Raw genomic sequence first — 21,683 nt, 5'->3', positions numbered from 1 at the left:
ATAGCGATAGATTGATCTTAACATGGGCAATGACCCTATTGATAGTTTTGAACGTAGTGACTGTGACCCACTATTCAACCAATATTCATTATTTCCAAATTCCACATTTTATTGATGTTCAAGGGGATCTTCGGAGCATAATTGTGCTCTTCTCTGAATGAATACAACAGCTGAGCTGTGCTACAATACCGCTGTTAGGGCAATGAGGATGTCATGGGAGGGTCTGGATATGTTTTAATAGGTCATAGATGCATTTTTTCATGAATTACATTGGGTCATAAGGTGCAAATGCTGCAGGAATCAGTGGGATTTTCAGCATAGTGTAGCAGAAATGTACTACAAGCTGGCTGTCAGTGGGTTTATATTACACAGGGTCATTTGGCGATTTGAACCAGCTAGATCGTCATTAAAACTACTGAAGGACGGATCGAGTGGCAACGAAAGGTGAAGAGAGCCCAGGGAGGGAAAGGTCATCATCAGGGGTTGATAGCTGCAATTAAGTGCAGATTTAAAAATCAGCTGCTTTGGCACATGATTAATTCAGTATGTAGAGGACATGGAGACCACATTATGATTTTGGAAATAATCATTTAGGACGATGCTGCCTTCACATCTCTGCTTACACATACAGCCTATGACTCTCATCAGCACAATGCTTCATAGTATTAGAATTCAATACAATTATTAGGTTTTGGAAGTCAGAATAGCAATCATTCATTTTATATAACAGTAATGGGCAATCTCAGTGCGAAACATAACCAGCGAGAGACAAACAAAAAGTTGAAAGTGGCCCTATACAATATATAGGCCACCAGAGATGAGTGAATAAATTCTAAATGGCTCAAATTTGCTATTAATTTCCCTAAAAATTAAGATTAGATCAAATCAGAGTTTTGGGAGATTCAATTTGCACAAATATAGCAAAATGTTGGCGAGCTGATTCTGAGATCAGAGAACAGATTCTGTTTTTTGGGGGGGTGTTAACCCCCTCATTGGCAGCTTCGATTTGTACTGAACTTATTTGATGTGAATCAAATCTCTCTCCTAAGTTGAGCAAATCTACTTGAATTTATCATATTTTTCAGACCATAAGAGGCATTTTTTCCCAAAAAATTTATGGGGGAAAATGGGCCTGCGTTTTATGGTCAGAATATACTTACAAATACTGTGGCGGCAGTCCCAGTCAGACGCTGCAGGGCGATGCAGCCTCCCTTCCCAGGCTAGTACGGCGGTGGTGCTTCTCTGTGGGGTGGCGGCGACGGTGCTCACCGACATTTCGTGAAAGCCCGGAGGCCCTTGAAGATTTCGAGATCTCGTTGCCAAGATCTGAATCTGAGCATGCGCCAATGGACAGGACTTAACGTCTATGAGCACTATAGCTCTTGTACTTACATGCCTTAAATAAATAATCTATACAGTCATCGCCAAAAGTATTGACACCCCTGCAATTCTGTCAGATAATACTCAGTTTCTTCCTGAAAATGATTGCAAACACAAATTCTTTGGTATTATTATCTTCATTTAATTTGTCTTAAATGAAAAAACACAAAAAGAATTGTCCTAAAGCCAAATTGGATATATTTCCACACCAAACATAAAAAAGAGGGTGGACAAAAGTATTGGCACTGTTCGAAAAATCATGTGATGCTTCTCTAATTTGTGTAATTAACAGCACCTGTAACTTACCTGTGGCACCTAACAGGTGTTGGCAATAACTAAATCACACTTGCTGCCAGTTGACATGGATTAAAGTTGACTCAACCTCTGTCCTGTGTCCTTGTGTGTACCACATTGAGTGTGGAGAAAAGAAAGAAGTCCAAAGAACTGTCTGAGGACTTGAGAAACCAAATTGTGAGGAAGCATTTTTTTATAACAATAAAAAAGAAACCATCAACATGAATGTTGCACATAACAGAAAATATGTTGATAACCATTTGGATAAATCTGAAATCCATCAAAAAAAGGCATATAACTCCACTTCTTGATTGAGGCCCCTAGGGGCCAAACAATCCAGAGTGAAAATCCACTGCGACTCAACCCGAGACATTTGCGCCAAATAATCACCACCTCTCACGTTTTTGTGTACTCGTTGGATACCACAAAACGATGTTCCCTTAATAGATTTATTATGGTAATCTTTAAAATGTCTAGAGAGGGGATGACCACTATAGCCTTTTTCTATATTATTGAAATGTTCTTTCACTCGATCCATGAGTCTGCGTTTGGTGCGACCAACATATATTTTTTCGCAGGGGCACCTGATTAAATAAATAACACCAGTGGTAAAACAAGTAATCGAGTCCTTAATCTTAAACGACAATTTGTTATGAGAGTCGGTAAATGCAGTCTGAAAAATTTTCTTAAAACTGGTACGACTGCAACAAGAGCATGTACCGCACGGTATAAAACCCCTTGGACGTGCCCCTGATGAGATTGGCAAAAACGGTTTAATAGTAGGGGCTACCAAATTACCCACCGTTTGAGCCCTCCTAAATACAAATCTTGGAAATTACGGCAAAAGATTACCTATTATTTTATCACCCCGAAGAATAAACCAATGTCTCCGAATAATATTCATGAATTCTATATGACCAGAATGATATTGGGTGATAATAGGTAAATCCTGGATTTGCTCAGTGATAGTGGGTAACTTAGCACCATCAGGATCAGATTAGTGGATTAGAGCATGCCTAGATAACAATTCAACTTTTTTTCGGTCTACATCGAGATCTTCAGGATAACCCTTAGTGAGGAATTGCTTGGTTAAATTCAAAGCCTCAAGGGACGCTCCCACACCACCGTCTACAGGAGGGACACCTCCTTGGTGTTGCGTCTCTGGTTTCCATCGGGGTACAGCCATTTTTACACATGGCACATGCTGGATTCATCTGCAGCCCCACAGTACACAGGAAGTAAGTACAGCATTCATTCATGACCTACTTAGGTGGTCATTGCAGGATATAGTCAGTCAGCGCAGGTGCAATTTAATTCTTGATTTTTTGTTATTTACTTTTCCTTGGGTGTGCACAGACCCTGGGCATTCGCCAGCAGCGGCTGTATTGCACATATCCATCATTATTTGTATTTGGTAGCGCCGGTGTATATTTGTTACTCGTTAACAGTGATAAGCAGTTCTGCTGGAGATAGAGACATTTCTTACTTCTTGTGTGTCACTGTTCTCCACTGCCCTTATCTAATCTTATACTTGGTTAACCTCATGCTGCCCCAACCCCCCTACTTACAATGTATGAAACTGAAAGTGAAAATGTGTTGCAAATTCTTAGTAGTAAAGCTCCTCCTCTAGACTAGATCATACTAGGTGTACGTCTTCCAAGCATCTCACAGCTGCCTGCTACTCAGAAGAGGAAGACTGTAAGAAGTATTATCCTTTCAACAAACTTTGCATTAGTTAACTGTGAGTACATGAGGAATAATAACAGTATTACTGACCACTATATCAGTTGTACGACCTGGCAATAATTTTGTACAATTGTTTTTAGGAAAAACAATTGTCATTTGGATTGTGAATGCAGAATTAAAAACCTGAGAATGTCAAAGAAGCATCACATTAAATCAGCTGTATTTGAACATTTCACCATCACTCAAGATAGATACACTCAAGATACACTCAGTGTATGACAGTGTATGACAAATGATCCAGACGAAAACAAATGCTGTGAAGCCAAGATGAGTGCATATTCAGGCAAAGATAAAAATGCTCCTACCAGAGCTTCTAATCTAAAGAGACATTTACAGTACTTTCATCCAGAAGTACTGAAAGCAGTGGATGAGAAAGACTGCATCCAAACCAATGAACCAGTGCCCAGCTCTTCCAGCCAAACAAAGGAGCAGAGAACTTTGCAGCCATCAGTTGCAAGATATTTTGTCAGTGACAAAGTTACTGTGACAATGACAGTAGATACATTTAAAAAACAGATCATAGAGCTTGTTGTAAAGGATAGTGTGCCTATTTCATTATTTTCACGACCAGCTTTTATGTGTCTGAATGGGGAAATGGCCCGCAAGCTTGGTGTTTCTCTGGAGAGAGAGAGTATTAAAAAATTAGTAATCGAAGAAGCTTTTAAACAAAAGGAAGAACTTAAAAAAACTCTCAAGGGACGCTTTCTGTTTCTTAAAATGGATGCCTGCACACGTCACAGAGTGAACTATTTTGCCATCAATGTCCGATTTGTTTGTGACAAAAATGAAATAGTTACCAAGACATTGGCAGTAAAAGACACCAAAGCTCATCACACCAGTGAGTTTCTCCAGGTCTTGGTGGAAAAGGTTCTGCAAGACTATGAACTTAAAAAAGAGCAAGTTCTTTCTGTCGTAACTGACAATGCTTCAAATATGATAAGTACTATTAAGCTAATGAATGAGAGTAATGATGGTGACCAGCAGCTAGAAGAACATTCTGGGTCCACAGACACAGAAATGTTTGAAATAGAGGAACACAGTATTGTAACTGAGGAGCAAACTGAAGTTGCTTCAGATGAACAGCAACATGATAGTTTAGATGATCTTGTTGAAACTGTGTCAATATGTTCTTTCATTCATCACATGCGCTGTGTTGTGCATACGCTACAGCTGGCTATAAGAGACAGTCTGCAAGAAGGACATGCTGCTGCACTGATTGGCAAGGTGAGAAAATTGGCTACTGTTGCCAGAACCCCTAAAGTTGACTCAATTTTGAAGAGACGTGCTGGAAAAGGGGCAATTATTGATCAAGCCACACGATGGGGCAGTACTTACTTAATGATTCAGCGCTTGGTTGAACTGAAAACCTTTCTTGTAGACATGGCTAACCCTCAACTGACGCTAAATGAAAGTCAGTGGAATCAGGTGACTGAGCTGGAAAAATTGCTAGAGCACCCATTTACAGTGACTAAAAAAATTACAAGCAGAGGACTTAACTCCAGGTATTTTCTTAAAGGAGTGGAAGAACCTGATGTTTCGACTGTCCCAAAGAGGAGGGTTAATTGCAAGTGGCATTGCTACATCAATGAAACGGAGAGAGGAGCTACTATTACAAAATAACATTATTTTGGCAGCTGTTTATGTAGACCCAATGCATCGGATTCTTCTAGACGATCAACAGCTAAGTAAAGGAAAAGAAGCTCTGTTTGAAATAGCAGTAAGGATGAAAGGGTTGCAGAACAGTCAGGAGGAACAAGAAGAATTTGGTTGTCCTGCCACATCTTCACCCTCATCATCAACTGATGAAGAATTTAATTTCGAAAAATATTTGGATCACAAGGACCGTGCAAAGCGTTCCCGCATAGAAGAAGAGTCATCCCCATCAAGGAACACAGCCAGTACATTTCAGCAGAATTTTTCATGTGCACTAAAAGAAATTGAGAAATTTGACCATTCATCAAAAATAACAGTGCAACAAGCGATTCCTCTGTATCCTGACATTGTCAGAGATGTTGCCCGAGTGGTTACTGCTTTGCCACCAACACAAGTTAGTGTAGAGAGGTTGTTCTCTGCTCTCAAAATAATTAGATCAGATTTGAGGGCATCCATGAAGGAGGATCTGACAGAGGCAATACTTTTTCTGAGGACAAATTTATAGATTTCTTCTTATTAACTGCATAAAAGTGTTTATTGCATATTTACTTACAGTTTAGAAAAGTTTATAAAAGTTATTTGCTATATTCTAATTGTATTCTAATAAATGTAGTTTTTGCTCTAAGTGGTCTGATTACTTATATGATGGTGAGAAACTGAATAAGCACGATGTTTAATATTTTACAACAGTAAATTTGTTGTTATGAATTGGCCATTTATGAAGGAGTCAGAGTCGGAGCCTGAGTCGGAGTCGGAGCCTGATAAAATCCAGGAGTCGGAGTTGCAACTGTGGCTTACCGACTCCACAGCCCTGGTTTAAAGCCCATGGCACTGTGGCTAACCTCCCTAGATGTGGACGGAAAATAAAAATTGACAAGAGATTTCAATGCAAGATTGTGCGGCTGTTGGATAAAGAACCTCGACTAACATCCAAACAAGTTCAAGCTGCCCTGCAGTCCAAGGGTACAACAGTGTCAACCCGTACTATCCGTCGGCGTCTGAATGAAAAGGGACTGTATGGTAGGAGACCCAGGAAGACCCCACTTCTTACCCCGAGACATAAAAAAGCCAGGCTGGAGTTTGCCAACACTTACCTGAAAAAGCCTAAAACGTTTTGGAAGAATGTTCTCTGGTCAGATGAGACAAAAGTAGAGCTTTTTGGTAAAGGCATCAACAGAGTTTACAGGAGAAAAAAAGAGGCATTCAAAGAAAAGAACACGGTCCCTACAGTCAAACATGGCGGAGGTTCACTGATGTTTTGGGGTTGCTTTGCTGCCTCTGGCACTGGACTGCTTGACCGTGTGCATGGCATTATGAAGTCTGAAGGCTACCAACAAATTTTGCAGCATAATGTAGGGCCCAGTGTGAGAAAGCTGGGTCTCCCTCAGAGGTCATGGGTCTTCCAGCAGGACAATGACCCAAAACACACTTCAAAAAGCACTAGAAAATGGTTTGAGAGAAAGCACTGGAGACGTCTAAGGTGGCCAGCAATGAGTCCAGACCTGAATCCCATAGAACACCTGTGGAGAGATCTAAAAATGGCAGTTTGGAGAAGGCACCCTTCAAATATCAGAGACCTGGAGCAGTTTGCCAAAGAAGAATGGTCTAAAATTCCAGCAGAGCATTGTAAGAAACTCACTTATGGTTACCGGAAGTGGTTGGTCGCAGTTATTTTGGCTAAAGATTGTGCAACCAAGTATTAGGCTGAGGGTGCCAATACTTTTGTCTGGCCCATTTTTGGAGTTTTGTGTGAAATGATCAATGTTTTGCTTTTTGCTTCATTCTCTTTTGCGTTTTTTTCATTTAAGACAAATTAAATGAAGATAATAATACCAAAGAATTTGTGTTTGCAATCATTTTCAAGAAGAAACTGAGTATATTATCTGACAGAATTGCAGGGGTGTTAATATTTTTGGCCACAACTGTATGTAATAGTCACTTTTGTTGAAAACAAAAACTTTGCAAAGATCAATAGTAAAAGCAAATATAAGAATATTTGTAATATATTTTATCAGATAAAACGGACTCTTCCCCTCTTCATAAATTAGTAATTTACTGAAAAAAAAATACAAAAATCCATATTGGTCTAAACAAAATGGGCTACCAGTTCACTGACTTGTTAGAATACACCTGCCTGTTGGAATCTATTGAGATGGGAAAGGGGAAACAGCAGCTTTCTAGTTAATGGTCTTATTCCACCACAGAGCTTGATTCACAGACACACACTGCTCAGTACTACTGTATAATATTCTACATGCTGCTGCTTCTGAGCATGTGCTATATAGAGATAGGATAGCAGCAATCCCTCTTTTCTCTGTGTACTGTTTATGGGAGAAATTAAAGCCGTCAGTTTCTATCCACTAGCTCAGTTAAAAATTAAAATAGTTGAAAACAGATGGAGATACAGATATTAGTGATGAACGAATGTGCTCAGATAAGGTGTTATCTGAGCATGCTCGTGTGGTAGCCGAGTGACTTCAGTGTGCTTGAAAAATATGTTCAAGTCCCCGCGGTTGCATGTTTTGTGGCTGTTAAACAGCAGCAACACATGCAGCGATTGTCTGTTTTTAGGCAATCCCTGCATTTGTTGGAGCTGTTGAACAGCCACGAGAAGTGCAGGTGCGGGGGACTCGAGCATATTTTTCGCCGAAGACCCTCAGCATCTGAGCATGCTCAGATAACGCCTTATCAAGATCTCTATAAAAGGCAGTCTGACCAATGCACTCTGGAAAAAGTTGTAAGCTCTCAATTTAAACACCGGCAGGCCATATAATATACAGAACCAAAATCTAAAATTAATGTTCCTACAACTGAATTTTAAAGGCATTTCAGAGTGATTAGATAAGCTCAAGATCCAGTTTTACAACATAACAAAAGATTTATAAGTAATACAAATAAAACTGCACCTCTCATCCCATTTACAGCTGAGCTCCAAACCGAAGGTATATCTTACATCTGTAAACAGTATCTGGACACTTACCAGCTGACATCAGCTCATTGAGAATATTTACAATATTTAATATCGTTTGTTGGTCCCGGGTGTTCTGGAGAAACAGAAATAATATATTACAAATCCCCAGGGATTCAAATAACAAGGAAATAAAAGAACTGTACAAGAAAATCAAAACAAACAAAGAAGAGAAAATAGAAAGAAGCTCACTTACCGTATCTACTTTTAATATTATATTTAATAATCTGTTATTTTTTAATTCTATGATATTAAACAGCCAAAACAGATACAAAATGAACATATACCCAGGTGTAAGTAAATAAGTAAAAGAAATATTGCATATATGTACTATTGCTTCTACATGTTGACTTACAGCAGGGTACATGTCCATTTTGCTTCTGTCGGCCAGTGTGAACATGCTCTTATTTTGCATGCATATCAACTTATACTCCAGGTAATTTTATTTTGGTTAAGTTATGATATTAAACAGTAACAAGTGGTGGGCAAAAACTATATAAACCCAATAAATGCCACCAATCATCTGGAGAAGGAGCATTAATTAATGCCGCCATTAAGTTGGTTATCGGCAGCACATCACCCAATGGATGAGTTACCAATAACGATGAAACTCTATGCTCACAGAACGATCATATCAACAATTGTCCTGTACACAGATTTCTGGTCAACCTGTCTAAACCGGGCGTTATACGACCATCCTCGGCTCGGGTATAGCCGATTGGCAGTCTTTCATGGTCGCAGTCAACATGTCTAAATAGGCCCTAATAATTGTATTCTTTACTGTTCCCTGCAGCTAGTTTAGTTTACCAATCCTAAAAAAAAAAAAATATGGTAAAGCCTGATTACACGGACTGGTGGCAATAAACAACTTCCCGTCATTAAACTTTTACTGATCATCAGTCAATTAATATCCTGTTTACACAGGAACACAAAATGAGTGATCTGTAATCGATGGGCCAATGCACATAGGCTGCCATAGTTCTCGGCAGTACGAGTTCTGTTTACACAGGACAATGCACCAGTGAGAATGTTAATCTATTGCACTGCACAGGTGATCAGCAGCTTGCTTACATGAAAAGACGATTGTCAAATGAGCATTCTTAAGAATGCTCGTGCAAGGATGCTTTAATGATAATAATATTAACAAATACCTCAAACTAGAAATGTATATAGTTCATCTGATTCGCTATGTCACTTACCCCATGTGCAGGGCATTGCAGTAGCTTAGGTATCCATGGTTACAACCACTATGTATTAGTTGTAATAATATTAGCAAATACCTTCTATTAGAAATGTAGTATAGTTCTTATGATTAGCCACATCACTTACCCCAAGTACAGGGCATTGCAGTAGCTCTGGTATCCATGGTTATGACTACTCAGTGAAATTTATTTAACTGTTAGTGATTGTATCCATGGATACTTAAGTTACTGCAAAGCCCTACTCATGGGGTAAGCGACATAGCGAATCAGAAGAACTATACTACATTTGTAATTGGAGGTATTTGCTAATATTATTATTAGAGCTACTACATATTGAGATAGGATCTTGGAGATGGGAAGGTGTACTGTAATTTAGTGGTTAATAACTTACTCAAAAAACAACTGTACAAAGAAGAATTCGATGCAGATGACTACACAAACACAATGTGCCTCACCTCCAGTGTACAGAGTATGACTTCCATACCAGTGGACCCTTTGGCAGTCATTTCCTTTCTAGTTTTTTCTATAAAATGAAGAAAAAGAAAGAAATGAGATCTAATGTTTATAGGTAACATATCACAAGTCTCCAAAATTATTCAAATGCAAGCGTAAACCGCAAAATTATCAGGAATGGATCATTACCACACGAGGAACTACCTCCAGACCCCAAAAGAATTCAGTGTTGCTCAGCAGCCAAAGTGGTTTATCTTACTGCAGAAAGGTCTGCCAGCCTCCACAGCTGGTGTACAATCCTGGTGACGGCGCACGCTAGATATTAGACGCGCCCGATTCATTAGGCAGCACATGACGCTTAATGAATCAAGCGAGCGCTTCATTAGGACTGGCGTGCGTTATACCAGTCTTAACGAATCGCCCCTCTAAGATCTGCACATGGCCAAGGACAGAGAAGGTTGCTGCAGAAAAATGGAGTCATTTGTGACAAATCTTTAGCGTACTCACTCGGTCTTTAATATTTAACCTTTTTTGCGACTTCTATAGAAATGCAATCGTTAACCAAAAATTTTACATCCTCTCTTCTCATATTTTTTTTTAAGTTTTAGGGTAGATATTAGAAATTGTGTAATAAATGGAAAGAAAATGCAAACTTTTGACATTTAGGCATTTATGACAATGAAATGTAGCAATGTGCTAAAAAAAAGGTTGGAGCAAATACAATGTTAAATATCCCCCACAATTCTTAATTTTGCACACCAAGGGGCCAATTCAAAGGATACAAGCCAGATTTCAGGAGTAAAACACTTTGAAAGTTGTAACACTTTTCGGCAATATGACATTCGGCGCACATAGTGGAAAATCTGCTACAAGGTATCGTGGGGGGAGTGTTCTTTTTTTTCCTTTGAGCGTTGCTGCCTGCATATGATTGGTCAGCATCATACAGGGAGAAGAAGTGCACGCCCCCCAGTGAAAATTCTTTCATAACACCCAATTGGACTTAGCTAATACATTATGTGTCAAACACTTGAGACGTGAAATTAAAAATGGAAAAATTTAATTCCGCTCTGCAGCAACTATTACATTGTGTGTCCAGTTCAACATGAAAAATGTGGTGAAAGGTCCTCTTTAAAACAAGCATGTACAACGCCAGTCTTAATGAATCGGCATATTTCTGCCCAAAGTCAAATCACACAGGTTATTGCAAAATGTCATAATGCACACGGCTACGGTCTTTATTCAAAATTGATATGAAGTACCACCTTCCCTTTTCCAGAGGTTTCAGCATGCCCATACACCTTAGTTAACCCTCAACTGGTGAGGTGGGGTTTGTCACACCCCAGGGAATTTTTGTTCGGCTGCCATTCATTGAAAAATGCTGGTATGAGGATACGTGTCTCACTAGCTTCCATCCATTTCCTTGTCAACAGGATGTCGTCAAGGCCTCTCTCTTCTGGCCACGCATAACAGAGCTAGCGGTCGCTAAGTGCTGTCTTGGCCTTGCTGAACCCCACATCTCCACTGATGTTATTCTTTTTTTTACACATTTTCAAATTTTGAAAACTTCTATATTTTTGCACAAATTTATGGCGTTTTCAATTTTCATGTTAATACTTATATTCACTTGTTTTTGAAAAATTTTTGTGCTTTTTATTTACATTATCCTAAAAGTCATGTTTCATAATGCCCTCGGATTGAATCATCAAAGTATGACATTTTCCGATACTTGTGGGTGTCAAAAATTTGTTATACTCATGTGTAATCAATCGCCAACAAGAAAACAATTAAAACAAACGTGATCTTTGCATTTTCTGTAAAACTAAAAGATTTCTAAACACTGGGGTATAGGAAACCCCACCTCACCAGTTGCGCGACAAAAACCCCACCTCACCAGTTGAGGGTTAATGGTCAAAATCTACAGAGTCAGCTGACACTACAATGTATGGGGGACTTTAGTATGGTAATTTGGAAAGATTGTGTGGTATATTTAAATAGCTGCCATATATGCCGGTAACATTATAAAAGGAACAGATATTACATTTCAGGTCATGGATTTACATACATCCAAGCTTATCTCCAATTTATAGGGAACCTGTCACACGGTACATGCAGCTCGATCTGTGAACAGCATGGTATGCGTAGAAGAAAAACTATGCTGATTGAGCCATCTTATGTAAACTGCATCCTGTATTATTTCCTCATATATTCATTCCCCCATAATTTCCAAACTTGTTTCTATGTTTCTCCGTTCTTACCTTATCTTTCCTTATAGTATGAATCAATAAAAATATTTGAAAACAAATGATACGTTTGTTGGAAAACATTCAGCATAACCTTGCACTGCGTTCATTGAAATCCCTGTTTGCATGCATAGAAGTCCAGTGGGCGGTCCTACTAGTGAGTGACAGCCATCTCTGCATGTCCAGTCATATAGAGAAGACTGTCAATCACTGAATAGGACCGCTCACTACTAACACCACACAGATCAATTAACAAAATTCAAGTTTTACTGAAACTTTTCCAACAAACATGTACATCAGTCTGATCTTAGCTCCTGCCATTCTATAATATCCTGCGTGCAGATCAGATATCATTTTAATCATGGTAGGTTCCCTTTAAGGTTAGTCACACGATCAGTATTTGGTCAGTATTTTACATCAGTATCTGTAAGCCAAAACCAGGAGTGGGACAATCGTAGGAAAAGTATAATAGAGACACGTCACCACTTCTGTATTATCACCCGCTCCTGGTTTTGGCTTACAGATACTGATGTAAAATACTGACCAAATACTGATGGTGTGAAAGTGGCCTTATAGGTGTAAAGGAAGCTATAGCGTTAGGCCATGTCCACAACTTCAGTATTTGATCAGTATTTTACTTCACCAAATACTGAACATGTGAACGTGGCCTAACAATATTCCTCAATAAAGCTTGTGACCGAAGACGACATCCACATAAGCACACAGTTTCCTATACTTACCATCCACCACAAGTGGTTTCCTAATATCTCTCTGAAATGCAGTCATAGCCGATGAGCCTGCAAGGTGCAGCGTACAGTACAGTTCCCTTACAGCACATCTGACATGCTGATGAATGCTGACAAATGCCAAGCCACTCCCCACGAGAACGGCACAGAGCTGGTCGGCCAGCCGAAGTTACATTATTTTTAGCTATCATGGTTTTTCCACGACATGTGATGTTTACAGGGCGGTATGACAGTTATTACAAGTTGTTAGGTTCTTTGGCTTAAAGGCAAATTATGAAATTCCACACTGGAAACACTATTCCTTGTAATCCAGCCAAGGCTTAAAGGCTAATAGCAGGCTAGCAATATGTCATTAATAATAGTTTCATTAAAGATGTGTCACTACCATGAAATAACTGGGAATGAAAGCACAGTAAATCATAGCAATATGCAGCCCAGCAGACAAACCAACATTTATTCAACTTTCATCAATGTGATCAGAGTTTGTATACCTTAACAAGAAGCTGTCACATCCAAAATAAAAAAAAAAAAAATAGAAAAAAAAAACATGGATTTTTATGATAACTCACCGTAAAATCCTTTTCTCCAAGACGCTCATTGGGGACACAGATACGGTGGGTCTATGCTTCTGTCGCTAGGAGGCTGACACTAAGTGAAAAAAAGAGGTTAGCTCCTCCTCCGTCGTATACACCCTCGCCCCTATTGCGGGCGGAATTCAGTTTGGTGCCAAAGCAGTAGTAGGACAACAAAATCAGCCTTAATACAGGAACAATATGTCCAGAAAAGGACCACCCTTATATCACATAAATAAATGCACATTAACTAAACAAAAACAGAGGCAACTGGCTAATAGGGTGGGTGCTGTGTCCCCCAATGAGCGTCTCGGAGAAAAGGATTTTATGGTGCGTTATCACAAAAATGTTTCTCCTTCGCCTCATTGGGGGACACAGATACTGTGGGACGTCCTAAAGCAGTCCCTGGGTGGAAGATTGACTCACCTATCCAAGCTACATGCACCTCTTGTTTAAAAGGTGCGCCAGCGCTGCCTGGAGAATCCTTCTACCCAGGCTTGCATCCGCCGAGGCCTGAGCATGGATATTATAATGTTTGGCAAATGTGTGCAGGCTGGACCATGTTGCTGCCTTGCAAACCTGTTCCGTCGAAGCCTGGTGCCGAAGCGCCCAAGAGGCGCCCACTGCCCGGGTAGAGTGCGCTCTGATCCCTGCTGGAATCGGCGTGCCTCTAATGCGGTAGGACTCCTGTGAATAGTCAAACGAATCCATCTGGCTATGGTCAATTTTGAGGCATCGCGTGCCTTCCTGCACCCTTCGGGGAGCATGAACAGTGTGTCAGTCTGACGAAAGGGTGCCGTCCGCGACACATACCTCCGGAGGGCTCTTACCAGGTCTAACGTGTGAAGAGCCTTTTCCACACGGTGCACCGGTGCTGGACAAAATGAAGGCAAAACAACATCTTCATTAATGTGACAAGAGGACACGACTTCCGGCAGAAAAGGAGGGGCTGGTCTGAGCACCACCTTATCCTTATGGAAAGTGAGGAACGGAGCTCGACAGGATAGGGCCGCCAGCTCTGAAGCCCGCCTGATGGAAGTGATGGCCACTAGGAACACCACTTTCCAGGAAAGGTCCCTCAAAGAGATATCCTGAAGCAGTTCAAATGGAGCTTCCTGCAGAACACTTAGGACCATGTTAAGGTCCCAGGCGTTCATAGGTGCCTTATAGGGAGGTACCAAGTGGGAGACTCCCTGAATGAAAAAGTCTTCACCTGCAAATTAGTAGCAATTCTGCGCTGGAACTGGACGGATAAGGCCGATATCTGTCTCCTGAGGGAACTTGGGGCAAAGCCCGAGTCTAATGCTCTATTGACTGAGCTATCCGGGCTCTCTAAGCCCGACTGTAGAAAAGCCAAGATGCTGGGGATAGAGAATCTCAGCGGAGAAACACCGCGGCCTCGATACCAAGCAAAGAACACCTTCCAGGTGTGGTGGTAAATTCGTGCTGAAGCTGGCTTCCGGGCGCTAATCATTTTAGCGACCACCTCGCTCCCGAACCCTGCCTGGGTTAGAATCCAAGATTCAACGGCCATGCCGTCAAACACAGGGTCCCTGAGTTCGGGTGGCAAATCGGCCCTTGAGACAGTAGAGCTGGGCGCTCTGGCAGGCGCCAAGGAACATCGGCGAGCAGCTGCATTAGATCTGCGGCCCACGCTCGACGGGGCCAGCAGAATCGCCGGCACCCCTTCCGTCTTGATTTTTTTGATGACTCTCGGAAGTAGTGGCAGTGGGGGAAATAGATATGGGAGGTGAAACTGGTTCCATGGCAGAACCAACGCGTCCACCGCGAATACCTGCGGGTCCCCGGGCCTGAGCGACATATGCGGGCACCTTGGCATTCACTCTGGAAGCCATCAGGTCCACATCCGGAGCTCCCCATAGTTGACAAATCTGCTGAAAAACTTTGGGATGTAGAGACCACTCTCCGGATGCAAGACCCTGCCGGCTGAGAAAGTCTGCCGCCCAATCTTCCACGCCCCAGAATGTGGACAGCCGAAATCACCGAGTGGTTTGCTTCGGCCCACTGAAGAACGTGCCCCGCCTCGCGCATGGTTGCTCTGCTGCGGGTGCCCCCTTGATGATTTACGTAAGCCACCGCCGTGGCGTTATCCGACTGAATCCGGACAGGGCGGCCTGCTAGAAAGTGATGAGACTTCTGCAGAGCCAGCTGAATAGCTCGTATCTCCAATAAGTTGATCGGGAGGCGTGCCTCCTGTGGCGACCACCGTTCCAGGGTTGTGTGGTGGCGAAACACCGCTCCCCCACCGAGGAGACTGGCGTCGGTTGTCATTCCCAGCCAATCATCTGGGGGGAAAGGTTTCCCCTGGGCCAGAGAGGAACTGGCTATCCACCATCCGAGCGACTGCCTGACTTGAGAGGACAGTCGGCACCGCCGATTGAGCGTGAAAGGATTCTTGTCCCAGGCTGACAAGAGGGCGTGCTGCAGGGGGCGAAGGTGGAACTGGGCAACAGGTATCGCTTCCATTGCTGCCACCATTTTCCCTAGAATCCTCATCCCGGATCGGATGGTACGAGGGACTGGTTGGCGAAGTATCCGGACACCCTGCCGGAGAGCTAGCGCCTTTTCCTGAGGGAGAATTATCAACCTTCAGCAAGTGTCGAAGATCATTCCTAGGAAGGAGATCCTCTGAGCTGGCACAAGGGATGACTTCTTTGCATTGCCAAGCATCCTAAGCAGGCAAGAGTATCTAGCGTGATGTTGAGCTTTTCCTCGCATGCCCGTATTAACGAGCCCTTGACCAAGAGGTCGTCCAGATAAGGCAAGACGATTATGCCTCAAGAATGCAGTGTGGCCATGACAGCTGCCATAACCTTTGTTAACACTCTGGGAACCGTGGCTAGCCCGAAGGGTAACGCTAAAAAATGTTGATTGCCGATGGTGAAGCGTAGAAACCTCTGATGAGGAGGAAAAGTGGGAATAAGCAGATATGCGTCCTGGATGCCTATTGAGGCCAAGTATTCTCACTGCTCCATGGCCGATATGACTAAACGGAGAGACTCCATCCGGAAATGTCTGATCCTGATGAATTTGTTCAGAAGCTTCAGGTCCAAAACAGGCCTGACAGACACGTCCTTTTTGGGAACCGCAAAAAAGGTTGGAATAGAACCCCTGAGCTATTTCGTGTTCTGGCACTGGAACAATGACTCCGTTGTGCTGGAGCGATTTGATGGCTCCCAATAGAGACCTTGCCTGGGTATCCACCCTGGGAAGCCGGGAAAGAAAAAACCATCTTGGAGGATATCTGACAAATCCTATCTTGTAACCTGAGGCCACCAATTCCTTTCCCCATGCGTCGTGAGCGACATTGACCCAGACGTGGTGAAACCAGAGTAGGCGGCAGCTCACCTTGCCGGTGTCGTCTGGTAAAGGCCTCGAGTCATTTGGCCGACGATCTTTGGGATCTGGATCCCCTCGATCTGGGCTGCTGAGTATGCATTCTCCCCAATGGACACTAAATGCCAAATAATACATTAAATGGCACAAGGAATGTGAAGTACAAAGTATAAATATTTTTATTCTTACTGAAATTCATATTACATACAATGACACATAGTAGCCTCAAAATATCAAAAAATCGCTGGCAGCTTAGGACAAAAGACACTTCCGTATCCCCTACATAAAAACAATAACCGGTGCATAAATGGCATAAAATACCCATGCAGTCAGAGAATGATACCGCTGAAAAATCCATATTGTATAAAGTGCCCAAAAGACAATTCACATCTTAAGCATAGTGCCTGGATTTCTACACAGCGGACAAAATCCTATCCATGTGGTGGGTAATAAACCATTTAAGTGCTACTGAAATATAGATCAGCGATACGTGAATGTATGTCCGAGCTGTCACCGCGACCTACCCCGATGCGCGTTTCGCCTGTTCTTCTTCCGGGGGGGTGTCTGGAAGTCCTTATAAATAACCGGTGACCAATCGCATGAAAAGTGGCATCCCACATGTTAATTGATGAGGCGTGTGTTAGTGTAATGCCAGGAATACAGCGGTGCATCCGGCGCCAAGACCGCACCTCATGGAGCCACCCACCTCCGGACAATGGACCGCTGACAACCGGGCGGAAGTCCGGCGAGGCCATCTTAGTGCTGGGACTGGGAGACTCAGGGCGATCCAGGCAGCGCATGCGCACCTAAACCGGCAATGAAAGTGCTTAGTGCCTAGTGAAATGTAGTGTAGTGTAAAAAAGTGCATATATTAAAGTAAGCTTAGCCTCACGTGCAAATATTAAAGCAAGCTTAAAGCTCATTATGTAACGTTTTTTTGAACTGGGCAACAACATACCCATATAAAAATCGCATAGCAATGCATATCAATGTGAATGGAGTGAATTATTATAAGTGCAAGGCTATATATATTTTACCCAAAATTAAAATACTCATATTATAGATAACACCATAGAATCATAGAGTTGGAAGGGACCTCCTGGGCCATCTGGTCCAACCCCCTGCTCAAAGCAGGATTTGCTAAATCATCCCAAAGTGCCAGAATTAATAACCCATAAGCCGCTGTAGAGACCCTAGCTATTTATCAACCCACAAACCGACCCCGTACTACCTATGAAAACCGCATGTGGAATACCAATAAGATACCTAGACAATAGTGATACCCAGACCATTGTCATACCATGAAGATACCTAGACTACGGCAATAAAATTATGCCCTCATGTACTCTCTAAACTAATACAAAACCTCATAAAACATCATATATAGAACCAGTCCTATTAGAACAAAATTATTTCATCACAATTACTGAAGCAAACTTCCAAAAGAGGCGGTTTGAGGCAAATCTTCACCAAGATATTCAAAATCGCATAGGATCTTCAGAAAAGAGTCCAGGGACACCAACGGACACCAGATATTGATGATTCAAAATTGCCTAGGATCTTCAGAAAAAAGTCCAGGGACACCAACAGACACCGGATATAAATGATTCAAAATCGCATAGGATCTTCAGGAAAGGGTCCAAGGACACCAACAGACACCAGATGATAAGGACAATAAGGACAATCCTACATGAATGAATAATAAATAAAATCAATACAAAATACAAGTAATAAGAACAATAAAACCAAAACTCCGGACAAAGAGTGATATAAAGCAAAACCATTACAAGAAAGCCCCAAAATCCAACATTTTTTTCAGGATAACACCCCTGGTGAATGCATCTTCGAGCACTCCAATTAACTCCATGTGAAACGACTGCAATGGACTCATTGATAATTTCTCATAACAATCTCTCTCATTCAATAATTTGACTGAATGGGTATTTTATGCCATTTATGCACTGGTTAATGTTTTTATGTAGTGGATACGGAAGTGTCTTTTGTCCTAAGCTGCCAGCGATTTTTCGATATTTTGAGGCTACTATGTGTCATTGTATGTAATATGAATTTCAGTAAGAATAAAAATATTTATACTTTGTACTTCACATTCCTTGTGCCATTTAATGTATTATTTGGCAATTAGTGTTTATTAGTTATTGCGGAATGTACCCATGGTTGGTTGTGGGTTTTAAGGACTAATATGTATACATTCTCCCCAATGGGTTGGCTCTATATGAGACCTGCCGCTCCCTATCGTGGTTGGGGCGGCCTGAGGTGACAGAATTGGCCGCTGTAGTCCACCCGGGGTTGCGAAAGGCCCGAAATGTGCCTGAAAACACATTGTGGGTTTGGTCGCAGGGGAGGGCTCCTGGGCGCGTTCGGTGTCACAGGTTTCACATAATTTTTTACTCTGCGCTCGTGGAAACCTGGCCCCACAGGAAATGCATGTGGCATAAAGGAACGTGTGCGATTTCTCCTTTCTGGTCATATTGCTGCCAGGCCCTCTGTTTTCTATAAGAGGGTTGAGGGAAGGGAGGAGGAGGAAACGAAACCCTTTTATCGCACATAGCGCGGCTCCAGGGTCGGGGTTGCACTTACCCTGATCCTGTGTCCCCACGTGCTCCTGCCGCTGCCTCTGCGCTGCGCTCTCCTGCGCTCCTTTCTCCCCTGAGTAGGCCGAGACGTCCTCTCCCGATCGCAGCCTACCCTGTAATGGTACCGGGGGCTCAATTTGTTCGCTGCCGCCCTAGCCACGGGGGGGGGGGCGGCGCCGGAAATGACATCATGCCGGGGGCGGGGCTTCCACCGCAGCCTAGTCACGGCTGAAGCCGCGGGGCTAGATTTCTACCCCTGCCCGCTGGCGGCCCCGCAACCATGGCGATCCCGTCGGCCCTTCTCTGAGCCGCTCCATGGACCGACATCAGCTCTGGCGTCCCCTGCCTGGGGGGGTAGGAGGGAGGACAGGAAATGCTGTGGACCAAGTGAGCACAACCTTCCGCCTGGAGCCTTCTCAATGGAGCTCCCGGAACGTTGCCGCAGGGCCCTCCCCAGTCCTGCATACCTGCGATAACCTCCGCTACAGATCCAGCGCACCAGGTAGAGGGGATGGGGTAATTTTCTGGACGGTGCAAGCACCCTAGCTCCGTCCCGGAGAGAGACCGTCCGCCGCCATGCAGCACCGTCGTCTAGCGTTGGTGGAGCAGTGGGGGCCGCACAGACTAGTCTTGTGCCTCTGTGCAAGCCCATGGTTTCAATACCTAGGGGTGGACAGGGCTAAGTCCGGCATTATGTCCCACGTCGCAGGAGAGGATACGAGGAGGGATACTCACACGTGCTCGCCCGCTGATGGTTTGGGGAAATCGGATTCTTTCAATAGGATGCGTTGCCCCTGTCTTATCTTCATAAAATAAAAAAGAAAAATAGAAGTCTGGGGAAAAAGACCGAGATATGTCCCACGGTGCGGGAAAGGATACGCGGAGACGATACTCAACGCGTGCTTGCCCGTTGTTGGTTTGGGGAGATCGGACCCTTTCAATAGGATCCATCGCCCCTGTCTCATCTTCATGGGAAGAAAAAAAAAATAGTCTGGAGACATCCAGACGTGTGTGCCTCCAAAGGACACTAAGCAAAAAACTGAGTTCCGCCCGCAATAGGGGCGAGGGTGTATACGACGGAGGAGGGGCTAACCTTTTTACACTTACTGTCAGCCTCCTAGCGGCAGAAGCATACACCCACAGTATCTGTGTCCCCCAATGAGGCGAAGGAGAAAAACAGATTTACCTGCAAATACAGGGTAAATCTGCAGGGTAACATCTTGCCTGCCTTAATGGAAGAGCGGCAACAGGGAGACAAACTTATATGATGCCCGTAGGCAATCACTTACATTCATCGCTCACTATACAGTGAGTACGGCAGCAATAACTTCCCGGCTGAAATTCGTCACATATTTGTACATTATTATATTTTTGTGGATTTTTCTATTGCATTTTTGCGTCCATGTAAATATTTTAACACTAGCCCTAGAATCAACTCTTGCCCTAACCTTAGGTAGGGCTAGAAAAAGGATGTAAATGTGTTTTTGGTATTTTTGTTTGCTTTATTTTTATACAGTGAACACAGACATCTGTTGAGGAGGGAGCTGTCCCCAATTTGTCAGTTAGAAGAAGAGAGGTGGTGGGGAGCACAGTACAGATCTTTTTCATTTCAGTCACTGCCTATGCAGAGCACAGCAGTCAAAAGGAGTAGGACATTGGTTACTGCACTCTACACAGGCAACGCCGTAGATGACAAAGTACACTTCATCATTTTGTCATCTCGGTTGCTACCTATGCAGAATGCAGCACTCAATGACTAAATCCTTTTGATTGCTTCGCTCTGCACAGGAGTCTGCAGAACCACCCAAGAAGTTAATGCAGCCCCTGAAGCTGCTTTACTTATCTAGCTCACTGGGCAAGCAGTCGCTGCATTCCTGCAATGCTCCATGAAGAATTAGCAGTGAAGGGGAGGGGGGTAAAATTTTGTACCCTGTGCCCACACGCTAGGCCACTGCCACTTAATATCAGTCGATGGGTGAAACTCAACAATATGCTCAACGGCACATGTGGAAAAAGTGCAGCACGTGAGAAATTTCCAACCCTTCCAGTCAGGCCCGTGAACAAGGACAGCTAAACCATAGTTTCACAAACTATGTATCACACTGCTGCAATGCAGGTAGGTGCAGGTGTGGCGCCCCTGAGGGTTCAGTCACCACAGAGGTACTGCACCTCCTCCTGAGGTGTAGTATCCCACTCTCCAGGTAAGATGGTAACACCTTGCCAGCCTCCAACACCTGCATCCCACACAACATAGTAGTGTAGCAAAGCACCTTTGGTTTCTCCCTGCTTGGAGTGCTGGGAGGTGGGTGGAGCTTAGACTGCACAAGAGAGTAGGAGAATATTAGGACTAGGTCAGTCTGTGAGAGAAGATCCCCAGAGAGGGAGGGAGTGAAGGAGGTGCTGCAGCAGACTCCTGTGACCTGGAGCTGCTGGCACAGGAAAGAGCCATAGAAAGCCTGATTCTTCAGAAGGAAGATA

General features: G+C 43.2%; 1 protein-coding gene across 6 annotated transcripts in view; it reads right to left on the bottom strand.

Moving 5' to 3' along the window:
- The window catches only part of AGTPBP1 (ATP/GTP binding carboxypeptidase 1), a 261,694-nt gene that overhangs the window by 144,871 nt on the left and 95,140 nt on the right, over positions 1–21,683 (bottom strand). For 5 of the 6 annotated variants that reach the window (XM_073546002.1, XM_073546003.1, XM_073546006.1 and 2 more), the window contains exons 4-5: positions 9,699–9,766; positions 8,054–8,117 (exon numbers count right to left, since the gene is read on the bottom strand). In XM_073546002.1, coding sequence (XP_073402103.1) covers positions 8,054–8,117; positions 9,699–9,766 — 132 coding nt within the window. Of the gene's footprint in view, positions 1–8,053; positions 8,118–9,698; positions 9,767–12,676; positions 12,786–21,683 lie in introns of those variants that run through there. The other variant, XM_073546005.1, reaches the window with a different exon arrangement.

The sequence above is a fragment of the Dendrobates tinctorius genome, unplaced genomic scaffold (genome assembly GCF_039654945.1).
Source record: "Dendrobates tinctorius isolate UK_male_01 unplaced genomic scaffold, ASM3965494v1 ptg000144l, whole genome shotgun sequence".
Taxonomy (NCBI): Eukaryota; Metazoa; Chordata; class Amphibia; order Anura; family Dendrobatidae; genus Dendrobates; species Dendrobates tinctorius.
Note: the sequence above shows the minus strand (reverse complement) of the source record. Positions and strands in the feature narration are given on the sequence as shown.